Consider the following 15,201-nt stretch of genomic DNA (forward strand, 5'->3'; position numbering starts at 1 on the left):
TGCTGTGTAAATATGCCTCTGAAACGAAAGTAGTGTTATGTTGCAGCAAAGCTGAAAACTACATAGATCATTTGAAAAAAGTAGTAATGCAGGCATATCTCTATCGTGAATCTAGATGATGTCAGAAAGCTTTATTTTTGGCTTGTTCAGCAACCATGCAGCAAAGCAAAGTTAATTAAAGAAAAAAAAAACAACAACAAAAAAAGCTCAGGGATTTAATGAACTTTTCATGTCGGGTCAGTTTGGGATGAACAAGACCACTGTTATTTCCCTAAAGAGTTATTAGTGTCAAATTTTTAAAAGAACAAGCAAACATAACAACACATTTCATCACGTCCATCCCTTCGATCATAAATGATACGGTGAGCATGCGTACATTTTTCACGTTTTATATATATATATATATATATATATATATATATATATATATATATATATGCACACAGTTGTAGCTAAAAGCTTACATACCCCAATGGAAATTTATAATTTCTACAAATGTCTCGAAAACAGAATTTTAGGAAAAATCTTTTGTAACAAAAGTTTAGCTTTAGTGGATAAGGTAAAAAAAAAAAAAAAGTTACAAGAAGTAAATGTGTACAATTATTTGTTTCAGCATTTTCTTTGCAAATCTCAAAAAAAATGCTAATTCAAAAGTATTCATACCCTGACAAGGAAAATTAAATTAATAGCTAGTTGAGGCACCTTTAGCAAGAATAACCTCTTTTAAATGATTAGGGTCAACAACAAAAAATGGTGTGTGTTTCATAACACACATTGTATCATGACTGTAATGTGTAGTATTCACGCTATGCCTACAGTGTCCTTCTACCAGCTACTATCTTTGAAAACAAAACTAGTTTTATCTACTGTACTGTATCTCTCCTTCATGGAAAGGCAGTATTGAGCACTTGGTCTGTCCCCCATCCCCCCATACCTTCCTTTTTTCATAATTAAATATTGTTCATTCATTCATTTTTAGATTGCTGTTAAATATACGGAAACACAGTTGTTGAATAGCAAACTTTATTTAATCCATCAAAACAACAACAAAAAGGGCCCAAGCTGTCTTAAATTGGGTACAACACAACAGAGGAGTCACCACTTCAGTGTTGCTCCACCAGTTCTAAGAGTCATGCAATAGAATTAGAAATTGAAAAATATACTTCCAAATAAAAGTTAAATTGCATAGTAATGGGTGGAGTGAAAACAATACAGTATGCAGTAAAAAAAAAAAACCTTTGCGTACATAAAAATTATTAATAATGTTGCATTTGTTTTTTTCCCCACAGTGGCGAAGAATTAGAATGCAATTTGAAGGATCTCAGGCCAGCAACAGACTATCATATAAAGTAAGTAAACAGGGTACTATAAAAAGCTCAAAAGCTTTTAAAAGGCTACATGTCATAAATAATAAGGAACCGCTTTAGTGCATTTTGATATACACAGATTTGCATACATTACCAAATGTGATTACATTTTACAGGATGATTTGCTACAGGCAGTGATACATCTTAATCTAAAGATATACCACATTGGCCAATGTTATGAAACCTGATTGGGTAATTAAGGCTTTATCTCTGGAACTTCTTATCCAGTTTTGGCAGTTTCCTTTAGATTAGATTACAGTTAATAAACATATTGTGTAAAAAAATATAAGTGATTACCACAATGTTGTTATAACATTTTTAGGAAAGAGAAAATAAAACCTGTCAGATTTTGGCTCTTTTTTCACCTTCTCCAGACATGTAAAATTTACAAATCAAGCTCAGATAAAATGTCTGGATAGAAATCTGTCTTTTGTGAAGAACTGTTTTAAGGAAGCTCATAAACATACTCTACTCTACAACAGTGGTATCAAGTCGTATATTTTTTAATGAGCAATTGGACACTTAAAGGTAGATGTACTAAGATGGGCTAGTTGCTGTGCAAACATACTGCGGTTTGCATTTCTGTTGCAACAATCACAAAGTATACATTTTGTCATATGTACTAAAACAATTTATAAATATTTGTTACGTCATCTTAGTGAGATCTCTAGCATTGTGAGGGCTGTGCAACATTTTTTCAAATAAATAATTAAAGGCAGTTTAATCCCATTGGATTTTATAGTGGGGCCCCACCTTCACCCACAAATAAATGTGTTTCTATGAAAAAGTTTTTCATAATCATACAGTAGCCACTCTCTCAACCTGACATGTTTGTCCGACATAAGTAAGTGTCAGGTTTAAAAAAAATACAATAAAATCACACACACATACATTTATAGTGCTCAGCTTATTTCAAATGTATAAAACATTGCGCTACAATACCACTAATACACATTACATTCTGAAAAATATATAAATCTGTACAGTACGCATATACAATACAGAAGTAAAATCATATTAGTGGTTTAGCATGTAAGGCTACTGGTAACACAAAATAAATCATGCTGCTGCATTGTACACATTGGTGTACAATGCAAATAAAAGATTATTTTAAATTGAAACTAAATGGTTTTAACGTTTTACTTATCATTATTAATTTGACCTACTTAGTAGTCTAGACAATTAGCACAAAATAAATCATGGTGCCGTATTGACAAGTTATGATACTTACAGGAGGACCGTCAGTTCTTGTTGATAAGAATTTCAAGGGACCAGCAACAAATTTTGCATTATACCACTAATTCATATTATCATGAGTAGCCTATAAGCCAAATGTGTACTGTCAGTTTTTATTTAAGTTAGTCAGGGGTGCAGTACTAAATTGTGCACAATTACAAACCACCTCCACATTAACAGAATAGGTGTATTTCCTATTCCTATATTGATGTTCAGAATGAGCTGGAGCGGTTAGCGGCATATGTGTGCAGTCTATTGCTCCCAAAACTAGAAATCTCATAGAAATGTGCTTTAGGCTTGCAAGTACACCCTGCTTTTAGGAAAAATAGGTATTTGGGTGTTCACCTCAAAAGTGCATTGAGAACAACTGTCAATGCATGAGAAAAAGCGGACTGGGAAATGCCAGCAACAATTGCGACTGTTTAAAACATGCTTTCAAAAGCTCTTAACAAATTGATGCATTGTAAGAGTCGCAATTGCCGGCAGCTTTAGTACATTTCATTATAGTATTTGAGAACCCTCATTTCCACCCTCTTTTTGAGAATTTATGCAGGAACGGCCATAATTGCGTATTTATCTAAGGATGAACTGCAAAGAAAAACTGCTGCTGCAAAACATTCCCTAAAAAGTCACTAACAGCATTGTGCATGTTTAATACATTTCACCCTAACTTCCAACTAGTTTGCAACTGGTTTGCCACTATTGCAACAGCTGCAACACTTTATACCTCTACCCCTAAGTGCCTTATGCTCAAAGCATTTACTCCAGTCTCCAGTTTTTTAAAGATGAAAAATCAACTGTAATGTACAAAACTAAGAGACAACTTGAAAATGCTAAAGATACATCTTGATGATTTATACTAGATTTGGAAATAGGTGTTTTACAGTACATGCTTTGAAAATATGCCCCAAAAACATCTAGTAAAATAATAGTTTATTATTATTATTATTATTATTATTATTATTATTATTATTATATTATTATTATTATTATTATGATGATGATCTTATTCTCTGTATAAGGACTATCCACAACAGGCTAAATTAATTACCAAACATTTATCTTTTTTTTTTTTTAAAGTACTGCGTTTTTAAAAACTGTTTATTAATGTTCTAAAGTTTCATTTATATTAAACACACTTAATATGTAGATATTCACTGAAGCTCAAACCACCTCCCAGTGGCCAGTGCTCACTTCATCCGAGAGAAGATTTTTTTTTCAAAATGAATTGCCTTTATTCTAAGTTGCAGCCTTTGTCCAGATACCATGTGTCAAATATTCTGTGTGCATTAGCATTCACACCTGTCGGGGTGGTTAGTTTCACAAGCCTGCAGTTAGCGCCTATATAGATTTTTATTTATTTTGTTTTAGACGATAACAATCTTTGTAATGTCCAGATGGCGTGATGCATTAATGATGCAATTATTCTGTTTCATCATCAGTTTCAAATTACAATGCACGATTGGCTGTCTTGTGTATGTTTAAGCAACAATCCATTTGCATTTTGTTCTGGGTAATTGACCTTGTTTTAATGTGTTCATCTGTGTCATATTTTTAAAAGGTTGTGGCCAATTAGATACATACTGTATCTGTAAAAATGAGCCATTCATTATATACATCAGGCAACTTTGTCTCGACAGTAAATGTAAAATGCCAATATATCAATCTCACCTTGAAACGTGGGGTAATTTGTCACGCTTTACTAAAGTTTTAAAGCTATATTTGATTTTGAAATAATTGTATGAGGTAGTGTTTTAATCATATGCTTTTAGGTCCAATTCCTGGTTGATTAGAATCCTGGTGTAATGAGCTCTCTCCAGTGGTTGACTGAGTTGAGTAATGTGAAGATGAGTCTGTCTGTTCAGCAAATGAGTCAACCTGCCTTAGTATTTTTTGTATGTGGGGAGCCCAATTTCCATCACTGCAAGCAAAGCATATTAACAATATAATGTACTGTACAAATAAATAGTAATAGGAATAAGAAATCAGGAAACGATCCCTTAATTTGATCCCTTAACTTGGCATCCCTACAGTACTGTATGCACAATGAGAATTGAAAAAGTATTGAAAAATACTTCTATTTCTATAAAGCTGTCCGAGTTTCTTGTTGTTTTGCTACATATAACACCACTGAGTGTTTTATACTTGTGGGTAAATTAGTAGGGCAGCTAAAGATTACATGCAAAGTGCTGATTTAATGTGTAGCTATTTGTTCGCTTTGCAGAGTGTGTGCAATGTACAACTCTCTAAAGGGATCGTGTTCAGAGCCAGTAAGCTTTGCCACACACAGTTGCAGCCCTGAGGGACCCTTACCTCCAAAACTATCGCACAGGAACAAGAGTTCCCTTACCCTACAGTGGAAGGTAAGTCTGAAAGCAGGAGTCTCTGACTCTTACCACTTGTATTGATGTGTTAGAACACATACAACGGTGCAGAAGGTGAATATTGTGGATGTAATATAAATAAGTTAATTGTTTTTGGTAGGGAGTTATGTTGCTGTTTTCAATAAAGTTTGAGGTTCACAATGTATTTCTGGAAATGTGTTACATAAACAATGTTGAATAGTTTAAAGAATAGTGGCTTACACACACACACACACAAAACCTCTTATATTATCTACAGTATGTGTTTTAACGGTGCCAGGTACTTTGTACCCCTTGTTCCTCTGCACTACCAGTTAAATGAATCATCATACCAGAGAGGCTATATTATGAAACCATTACAGGAGTACACATTTTTGTGTGTAAAATTAAAATATGTGTTTCAAAAAATCTCAAAAAGGTTAAACGGATGGCCCATATATAACACTGAAATCAAATGAGACCTTGGGGAACATCATTGCTCATGATTGCCAAACTGCAGTTGAAAAGAACAAAAGGAAATTGAAAACATTTTTCATTATTTTTATGAGAAAAGGTTACTGAACTGTATGCACTGAGCCTGACATATAGTGGTTCATGTTTATAACCTTGAAATTGAATTTATTAGGTTCTACTAGTTATTATTGTCCGAGAGTTTTAGAACACACAAGTACCCCTTTGCTTTCACTCTGAAATTAGTAACTGTTTATGACATATCTAACAAGGCTTTTAAATGAAACAATCTGCATTTAAATTGCAGGACAATATGTGTTCATTGGTAATTTGTTTTGCAACAGGAACATTATGTAAAACATGCATTACAAGAGAAAAAACGATAAACATAAAATGACTTAATATTTGCTGTTTTACATATTTTTTTTTTTTTCTAACTTTCAGGCCCCAAATGACAATGGTTCAAAAATCACTAGTTATCTATTAGAATGGGATGAGGTGAGTTATTTATATATATATATATATATATTATATATATATATTATATATATATATATATATATATATATATATATTTTTTTTTATTGCAATCTATAGCTAAAAGAACAATTACAAAAACAGCGTCAGTATTGAACCAAGTACAGGTTTTATTTGTATCTTTCTGTACAGATTTTGCCATAGGAGCGTAGACATATTACAGACATCTACCAAAGATTTTTTTTATAATCTTGAACTGATATGGGTTAACCTTGGCATGGATTTGGAGAAACACAATCTAATTATGCTATGTGTTCATCAATAACTTCAAGAATACTTGATCGCAGATTGTAAGATAAAACAAATAAGAATCTCAAGTAGACTGAGTGTACTGAAGGTATGTAGAAATGCTCCTCGCTTCACAGACTACTTTCTTATTTACACCAGATGTCCCCTGGGTTTAGAGTGACCTTCTGCTTTCCTGTACTATTTTCTTCAATTTAATCTCCACTTTCAGGAAAATGTTGTGTCTGTTATATACTGTATATGAGTTGCATTTTACATATAAGGTGCAAGAAGGAGGAATAGGAAACAAATGGTCATTTTGACTTACTGTGACCAGCACCCTACTTCACAAAAAACTATAGTGCTTTTTCTAGGGTACCATAGTATGAAATATGCTTTTTATAAATCTACTGTAGTCACAGCAACTGAAATGGGTCAACATCCTAAAGGCCACCATACACGGGTCGATTTTGTTCCCTGCGATATGTCAGTCCGACAAAATCACCCTGTCTGTGATGATAAATCGTCTCTCGTCTATGAGAAACGACAGGTCATCAGAGAATAGAGCTCCCCTCTATTCTGGGGGTGACAAGTCACTCGGAATCAATCAATAAGCGAGGCTGTTGATGTCACGTGGTAAAAGTCATTCAAACTTGGAGAAATGGTATCTGTATTTACGTAGCAACGGGAGTACATTGAGAGATTGATTAAGCTCTTTGAAAAATATCCATGTTTATATAATACAAAGGAGCAAGGTAATTGAAGAAATTGGCGCTGAGATTAACCTGTTAGGTGAGGTTTTGATATTTAGATATGAAAAGCCCAGGCCGGACAGACCTACCGGTCAATCTCTAATATGAGAAAATACATTTTTTAATTACATTTAAAAAAAGGCATAATCCATCCCTCGCTAAACCAGTCATGTTAGTAGACAGATATGTTAGCCAAAAAAAATGAGGTGTCTAGTTTAAAAAGCACACACATTTGAAATAAATAGGTCGTTGCCCTGAAAAAAAAAAAAAAAACAGCTATAGAGCACTTTGTTTATACTTTAACGCATAGGCTACCGGTAACAAAATATACATTGTGATGCTTTGTTCACATTAATGTACAGTTGAAACTAAATGCTTTTAGCGCACTATCCAATTGGAACAGACGCTGTTTAGACAATGCCTGGCCCAGTGTTCTAGAACCGTAACACACAAACAACTGTTCAGTGTGTCTGACACCCCTTGTACGGTCAATATAGCACCTCAGTGCCCTCTCCGTGCAGAGCATGTGCAACCGTTGCTCCTCCAGAGAAGAGAAGGGAGTATGATGGAATGCCATCAACTCCATAAATTGGTTCACGTGGAATGGGAATATTACCTTAGGCAAAAATGCAGAGTTTGGTCGCATGGAGATTCTAGACCCGTCTCCAGCGAAACGAGTGCAAGAAGGGTGTACTGAAAGTGCATGCAGCTCGCCCACATGTTTTGCTGAAGCAATAGCCAGCAAAAATGTAGTCTTTAGAGACATCCACGGTGTGGAGTGGCTCAAATGGGCCTTTTGTAAGGGCTTTCAGCACCACATCAAGGCTAGATGTCCAGGACAGGTTTCCAGGCAATAACCCATCTATGCGCGTGTGACAAGCAGATATGGCTGTTAGGTACACCTTCAATGTGGAAGGGGACCTACCATCATCTAATAGTTTCTGGAGAAACTGTCAGATAACTGCCATGGGGCAGGTAACTGGGTCCTGGCCCTGGGCCAGACATCAGTCCTGAAATAACCGCCACTTATACGCGCATTGGGACCTGATAGAGGGAACTCTTGCGCTCTGAATAGTGGTAATAACTGCCGATGACAGCCCTAGAGCTGACAGGTGTTTCCGTTCAGGGGCCAGACCCATAGCTGCATCAGCTGGGGGTTCGGGTGCCACAGATTGCCCTGGGCCTGAGAGAGGAGATCTTATGGTGCCTCGGCTGGCTGTGCAGGAGTTGCACCAGGGTCGAAAACCAAGTCCTTCGGGGCCACCGAGTAGCTACCAGAAGCACTGTAGCTTTCTCTACCCTGACCTTCTCTAGGAAGGCGGGGAGCAGTGGTATTGGTGAGAAGGCATATAGGAGATAAGCAGGCCACTCGTGGGCCAGGGCGTCGACTCCTAAGGGACTATGGAGGTCTCTCATAGAGAACCAGAGGGCAGTGCGTAGACTCCCGCGAGGTGAAGAGATCTACGTCTGCTGTGCCGAACCACTATCAGATGTGTTCTACAGCCTTGGGGTGGAGACACCATTCCGAGGCCAGGGGACCTCCTCTGGAGAGGAGAGGAGATGTGCATGGGCATGGGGGTGCACGGGCACGGATGTGCACATGGCACGGGTAGGCACGGGCATGGTGCATGGACACACTTGGGGAATAATCCCTCAGAAAATCCAATTAAAATTTACATTGGGAGATCTAAGCTAACACACAGGGTAAGAACTCTGTGTGCAGCTGGTGTCTGGAGCAGGCTAGGGTCTAATAAAGACTGCTGCTGTAGTGTTTCGTCAGGCCCAGGGCCAACACACACATCTCGTGTTTCTCTCTGAAAGAAAGAAAAACAAAAGTGTTAGTTACAAGCGATAACAATAATACAAGTAAATAACAATAAAACTCTCAAATAATAATTACCGAGACAGACTCAAAGAGTCAGCAAGCTGAAAAGAGCGAGAGCGCTCGAATAAGCGACTCAGACGAGTGCTTAAGGGGCAATGCTAGCTGGTACGCCAAGTACAAGAGCTAAAGCGGGCGCAAAAATCAACTGAGCTCAGTGATATGCGGCCCACGCTCAGCGAACGTAACTAGAGTTTTCTTTAGTGAGATAAACCTGGGGAAGGGGCAACCGCCAGCTTCCCGTGCACAATTAAGGCAATGAAGTGTACAAACACTTTTAATTAAGTAAGAGTATTGCAAGAGCAATGAATTGTTACGCACAATCACAATCAGCAGCTGAAAGCAAAAGAGGCTGAACTTCCTCCGCTCTGCATAGTCATTCAGCACCCGAGGGGCGGGGCGCTGACATCAGAGCTACGGAGGCCTAAAGGCAGCTTTTATATTAAGCTCAGCATAATCCTCTCACCTGACAGCGATACCCATTAGTTGATGGCTATTTTTGAATTGAAAGAGAACCGATGTCAGCCTTGGTCCATGGCAAAATAATAAACCCCTTGAATTAGTATTTCTCTTAATTTGTTTCAGTTATTCTCTTTCTCAGTTATTTCCACTACACTTTTCATACACAAGCTTCTTGCCAGCTCGCCGGTTCATTACAATACTATACAGTACCTTACATATACGGCACACGCTGCACATATATCAATTGTTAAGTTGCAACTATGAAATGTCAACCCACAAAATACGACACAGTGTTTTTGTATTGTAAGCAACATAATGATATAAATGAACATGTAAAGACCAAGCAAATATGTCTAATACAGTTCAACAAAACAAAAATGGATGTTTTAGAATTTTCAGCCTTAACAAACCAAAGTGGTGTGCCTTTCAACCACCGTTCTAATTTGTTTTCATTATAGACTGGTTTCCAGTAAACACTGCACTTGGAGATATTGCGGTTTCCTTAGTAACCCTCATTATCCCTTAAATGACATGAGTGTTTCAATATGCTTCCTATAACTGGCTTTGCTCATGTGTCACTTTGACATATCAACATGTTACTCTTAAGGGCAACTCAGCAGAACATTTAACTAACATATTCTTCTTATTGTTCACTGTGTATCATTTTCTTTTTCACTCATCACATTCTGGTGACTTCTTAAAAATCAAAAGTTTAAAGCACCCCTAGGCCTCAACAGAGCTTCCATGTCTAAACTCACAATTTGTCAGGAATAAAATAAACACAGTGCTTACACACTACTATAGAATAGTATTTATTTCACACGTAATACCCAATGGGGTTATTATAACGTGTGATAAGTTTAACAAAATATGACAGGGTGAGATTAAATCGAAAAACGTGATACATTTGGAAGTGCCATATTATTATAAAACGTGATCAAAAACGTTTTGTCAAAACATTTCTCAACTACCCTTATAAAAAGACACTAAAGGCTGAATTCAGTTTCAGCACTTTACAGCCTCCCTGGGTTTTCCACAGCTTGGTAAATGAAAAGGCATGCATGCCATTCGACAGCATCCTCCTCACTCCGTTATACTCCGTATTTATCAGCCTTTACAGGGGGAGCCATAATGTCTGCATAATTTGTCTGCTTCATTGTTTAGCACTAGAAATGAAGACTTGTGAGAGGGCATTGAAAACACTGGGTAGAAAACAGTAATTTACTTCTTTTTTTCAGTGTGACTGCTTAGGAGCAAAGAGAGAATCTGAAATTGAGTCAGGTCACTGGAGAGAATATTCAGTGTACATAGTGAAGGCATGAAATAAAATGGCTTCCTAGAGAACATTTTATAATCTTCCACAAATGTGCACATTCAGTTGCCCAGCGTGAGAGAGCTCTTATGTGACAGCAAAGAGATTAAGTTTTACCTACTTTGCACAGGAAAAAAAAAAAAATATAGATACAGACTTCACTGTAAACTAGCAGTTATCATCCCCAACAGATGATGCCTATTCCTGGGAAGGACCTTTAACACAAGGCGTTAATAGAATGAGAATCTGGGGGTATATGCAGGCCCTTGTCTTTCTCTAAAGAGACACACTTCTGTGACAAAGTCATAAGCCAAGCTTTTGTCTAGAGCTTGAAAATATAGTGAACCCAACGGCAGTGATCCTGTTAATGAGCCTTCGGCTCCTGAAGTCACATTACGCAATAAGAATCGACTGACGTCTTGAATCCCCACCAGAAATCTGTTTGATTTGCAAACAAATCCTCTAGGATCATCCTAGGGGCATCTGCACCTAACCCTTACCCTAACCTTAAAATACTTTTACCCCAAACATTTAACTTATATCTAACCGAAATTGCTTTTCAGTCCCCCACAGGATGATTGAATTGTTATTCACTACACAGCAGATTCCAATAGTGTGCATGTTCCTGCGTCATTTAATAAGAAATGAATCAACAACCTGTGCTATCTTCCTGTGGCAAAGTGGCTAGTGGAGGGGAACAGGTATAGCGGTGATGCGATGCAGGAGTGACAGGCAGACAACAGTTTCCAGTGAAAAGGTGCCTTTATTTATAATCCAGGTCTGGTGACCGTAAAATAATAAATCCCTGGCGATACACAACCGTGTGTAAAGCACGGAGATAACAAAAACAGGGCACAGTCCAGAACAAAAATGAACCCACGGTCACCAGTCCTGGGTGAGTGCAGACGTGAGAGTGCGTGGTGAATACACAGATACGGTGGTGTGCAGGGGTGCTCTGGACAGTGCTGACCCTTTGCGACAGCTCCGGAGCAGTGCTCTAACTGTCTACAGTGAAACAAACACAGACAGTTAATAAACAAACACAACACGTAATCACAAAAACACTGCAAGTTCCACTCTCGCTCCTTCTTCCTCCAAACGTTCTACCCAAACGAAGGAAAAGATCACCGTTACCCTGGCCCCTATATGTAATCCTGCATGATATCTAGGTAAACGGTTGCAGCTGCCTTATTACTTGCAGCTGCCTCTCGTTTACCTTTCAAATCAATACGGTCTCACAACAGAGTCGCGCTTCTTTCCAGGCTGACCCACTTCCCTGACCTGGAAACGAACTGTCAGGCCAGCCCTTCCAGATACTTCTCCTCTCGTTCTTTAGTGCCCTCACAGGTCGGGAGGAAGAGTCATCACCAGAACTCATCTTTCCGTCACACTTCCCCATAAAATACTAGACACAATGGCATGTTCAGTGTTATACTTTTAAGGAATTTTGCAGCATACAGTGCAGAAAATGTGTCACTGTAGAACAGGTTTTACGTAATAATTTAAAAGTTAGCATTTGTCCAGCAAGACATAGTAGATATAAGCCCCATAAGTGAAATACTATGTAAAACGTGGTTAGTGTAACAGATGCACCTGGGTACTTGTAATGGTATTCTAGGAGCATAAGCCTACACACGAGTCATTATCCAGATGAGAGAAAAGTTTTGCAGTCTTACTTTGTGTTATCAGCAATCCTGAACCAAAGACGTTAAATTGAACTGAACATCCATCATGCCCTAATGTCCTGGTACTGCTTCCCTGCTCCGCAAGACATCCACAGAGTTAAGTCTGAAACTTCCCTAGACAATTTAACTTGTGGCTGGCAGGCATTTCATTGCATTCTTGCATTCTTTGGGGGGAGGGGTCTACTTTTCTGGTAATGAGAACTTTACATGCCATAATAGCCTTCTCTTTTTGTGTTGTATCCATTTCATAAAGGATGTGCATTTTCAGCAGGCACAATGCAGTAAACTGGAACAGTGTGAACCTGCTAGCTTTCAAAATAAGCTAAATATCTGTTAAATGTTAAAGTGCAGCTTGATGTGTCATCTGCTTGTATTTGGAATTGCAGGCAACAATAATTGAACATATATTTCCTGCCAGTATTCTCAATGCTTTATATTGCCTAGGTGTCCTTCTGTTCCTAATGTAGCATCAAACTGATATTCTCATTTTTCTCACATTAGCTATATATTAGACAAAAAGGCAGTCATTGCGTTTATTTGGTAACATTTAAATTAGCCTGCAGCATTTTACTAGAAATAATATATTGGTTTTAGTGGCAAGCTGGTTCTAATAAGTAAGTATTAGTAGGTTGCAACTTGAAAAGATTGCAGAATGGCTGTGTCAGGTTCCTGATAGGGTACTGAACTGTGTGTTGTTTTGCCTTTCCTTTTAGGGAAAAAGGAACAATGGCTTTAGAGACTGTTATTTTGGGAGTCAAAGGCATTGTAAGCTAACCAAACTCTGCCCGGCGATTGGATACACTTTCCGACTAGCAGCACTGAACGACATAGGCACCAGGTATGAAATGATTGTGTGTTTTATGTATTAATGTATTTATCAAGGGAGTTCTCAAAGAGCCATAGAAAGTGTAACCGGACTACCCAAAACTACAGCTTTCACAGCCTTCACCTAAAAATAAAATATCCATCTTGTGGCGCTCAATGAGTTATACTGTATATCGAACAGCCCTGATTTCGAGCATTCACTTCTAATAGATAGTTAGAAGTGTACATGTCATACATCTGAAATTGTCACAACTGTTGACAGTAAAGCATGTCGGTTCAGCTGAGGACACTCAGTTCACATTCAGCCTTCACAGTTAAGGGACCATGTCTTAAATAACATACTGACACTTCTTTGAAAGGTGGGGTGCCCTAAGCTTTTATTTATATATATATATATATATATATATATATATATATATATATATATATATATATATATATATAAAACACTCACACACAGTTGTAGTCAAAAATTTGCATACCCCGATGCATACCCTCTTTTGTAGCAAAACTTTCGCTTTTGTGATTGAGGAAAAAAATAAAAAGTTACAAGAAATAGATGTCTAGTTATTGACTTGAGCATTTTTTATTTTTATTTTTTGCAAAAAAAAACAAAAAAAAAACACAAAGTGCACCTCTGAATGCATTTCCTGTCTACTTTTTAATGGTAGCTCCAATTCTTATGTCACACTTTTTGTATGCATGGAGGTTGTCTACTTGTGACAGTTATGTTTGTACATACAGTAGATTTACAGAGAATCTAATTCAATTGCATTAAAACTTAGTGTGACATTCTTTTGGTATATACAGGCATCTCTGTATGTCAAACTTTAATTGTACGTGCATGCAGATGTGATCATGTGAATCTATTTTTCAATATTACGGATGGTTCTAATTTGGTAAGTACAGACATTGCAAGGGATATCACTTACATGCTTGCTTATTATATTCTTAGCAGTTACAGCCAGGAAATCTTGTTTTACACATGTGGAAGCATCCCTCAGTCGCCCCTGGCTCCCAGACTGGTGCGGGCTGGCATTACTTGGATCACCTTACAGTGGAATCGGCCAGATGGCTGTACGCCGGAGGAGGTGATCACATATACTCTGGAAATACAGGAGGAGAACAACGTAGGTGGTGTTTTTAATATTCTATCAGAATAGCTTGAATCATGAATCATTGATAGTGTGTTTTGTGTTTACATTGATTTGCGTGTACATGTTACTGTTTTAGTTCCAGAGATGGTGCTTGTTTGTCATTTCTCCCATACACATTAATATCAAGCCTGGGAAGTTCAAAGCATGGAGCGATTTAAAGCAACCATCCTCACCCCCATGGTGTTTGGATGTTGTGCAGTTGTGACATTAGGGCTCCCTCTCTTTAATTTGAGGCTTTAATTGAAGTTTTAAGTTTCAGATGAATGAAGCTTTACAAGCAAGCAAAGAGAAATGATATTGATGCATGTTAGCTGCTGGCACTTTATCAGACAATTGACCGAATGACTTGTTCCTGTAGGGAAATGGGTTTCATCCGAAGTACACGGGTGAAGACTTGACATGTACTGTGAAGAACCTCAAGAGGAGTACTCAGTATAAATTCAAGGTGAGTCGTGCCCTTTGAACCTTGGTTATAAGTTGGTACACAATGTGGTCACTATACCTGCAGACACTTTTAGCAGTTCTCAAAAGCTAGGTAAGGTTGAATTGAGTCGGTTTGATGGGTGACATCAAAGGAAAGCCGAATATTGCAGGAAGCTTTGTTCTTATTGTAATTGTGTTCATTGCCCCGATCACAGTGTTTGGGTGTCACTTTTCTACTAGGGAGATATTACATGGAAGTCAAGGCAATTCAAAGAGCAGGGATGTTACTTCCAGAGCACTGGCTAAATCCTAATAAGAATTAACCATCTTGACTTATAATATACTCTTATTTTATGATCACCAACAAATTATACATCTGATTTGTCTTCCAAAAGAAACAAGGTGAACCAGGATGAGGTCAACGATTGTCAGTGGCACAGCAACACCCCCCTCCTCCTCCTCCTCCGCCTATGTTGACCTATAACACGAAATTTAGCGGACAGCTGTTTAACTGATTGATCCATA

General features: G+C 37.8%; 1 protein-coding gene across 5 annotated transcripts in view; it reads left to right on the top strand.

Moving 5' to 3' along the window:
- LOC121322915 (fibronectin type III domain-containing protein 3B-like) overlaps nt 1–15,201 on the top strand; it is a 240,282-nt gene that overhangs the window by 163,552 nt on the left and 61,529 nt on the right. For 4 of the 5 annotated variants that reach the window (XM_041263510.1, XM_041263509.1, XM_041263514.1 and 1 more), the window contains 6 exons: nt 1,290–1,349; nt 4,828–4,966; nt 5,861–5,914; nt 12,985–13,109; nt 14,052–14,226; nt 14,612–14,698. In XM_041263510.1, the coding sequence (XP_041119444.1) occupies nt 1,290–1,349; nt 4,828–4,966; nt 5,861–5,914; nt 12,985–13,109; nt 14,052–14,226; nt 14,612–14,698 (640 nt within the window). The remainder of the gene's footprint in view (nt 1–1,289; nt 1,350–4,827; nt 4,967–5,860; nt 5,915–12,984; nt 13,110–14,051; nt 14,227–14,611; nt 14,699–15,201) is intronic. The other variant, XM_041263513.1, reaches the window with a different exon arrangement.

Source organism: Polyodon spathula, chromosome 11 (genome assembly GCF_017654505.1).
Source record: "Polyodon spathula isolate WHYD16114869_AA chromosome 11, ASM1765450v1, whole genome shotgun sequence".
Taxonomy (NCBI): domain Eukaryota; kingdom Metazoa; phylum Chordata; class Actinopteri; order Acipenseriformes; family Polyodontidae; genus Polyodon; species Polyodon spathula.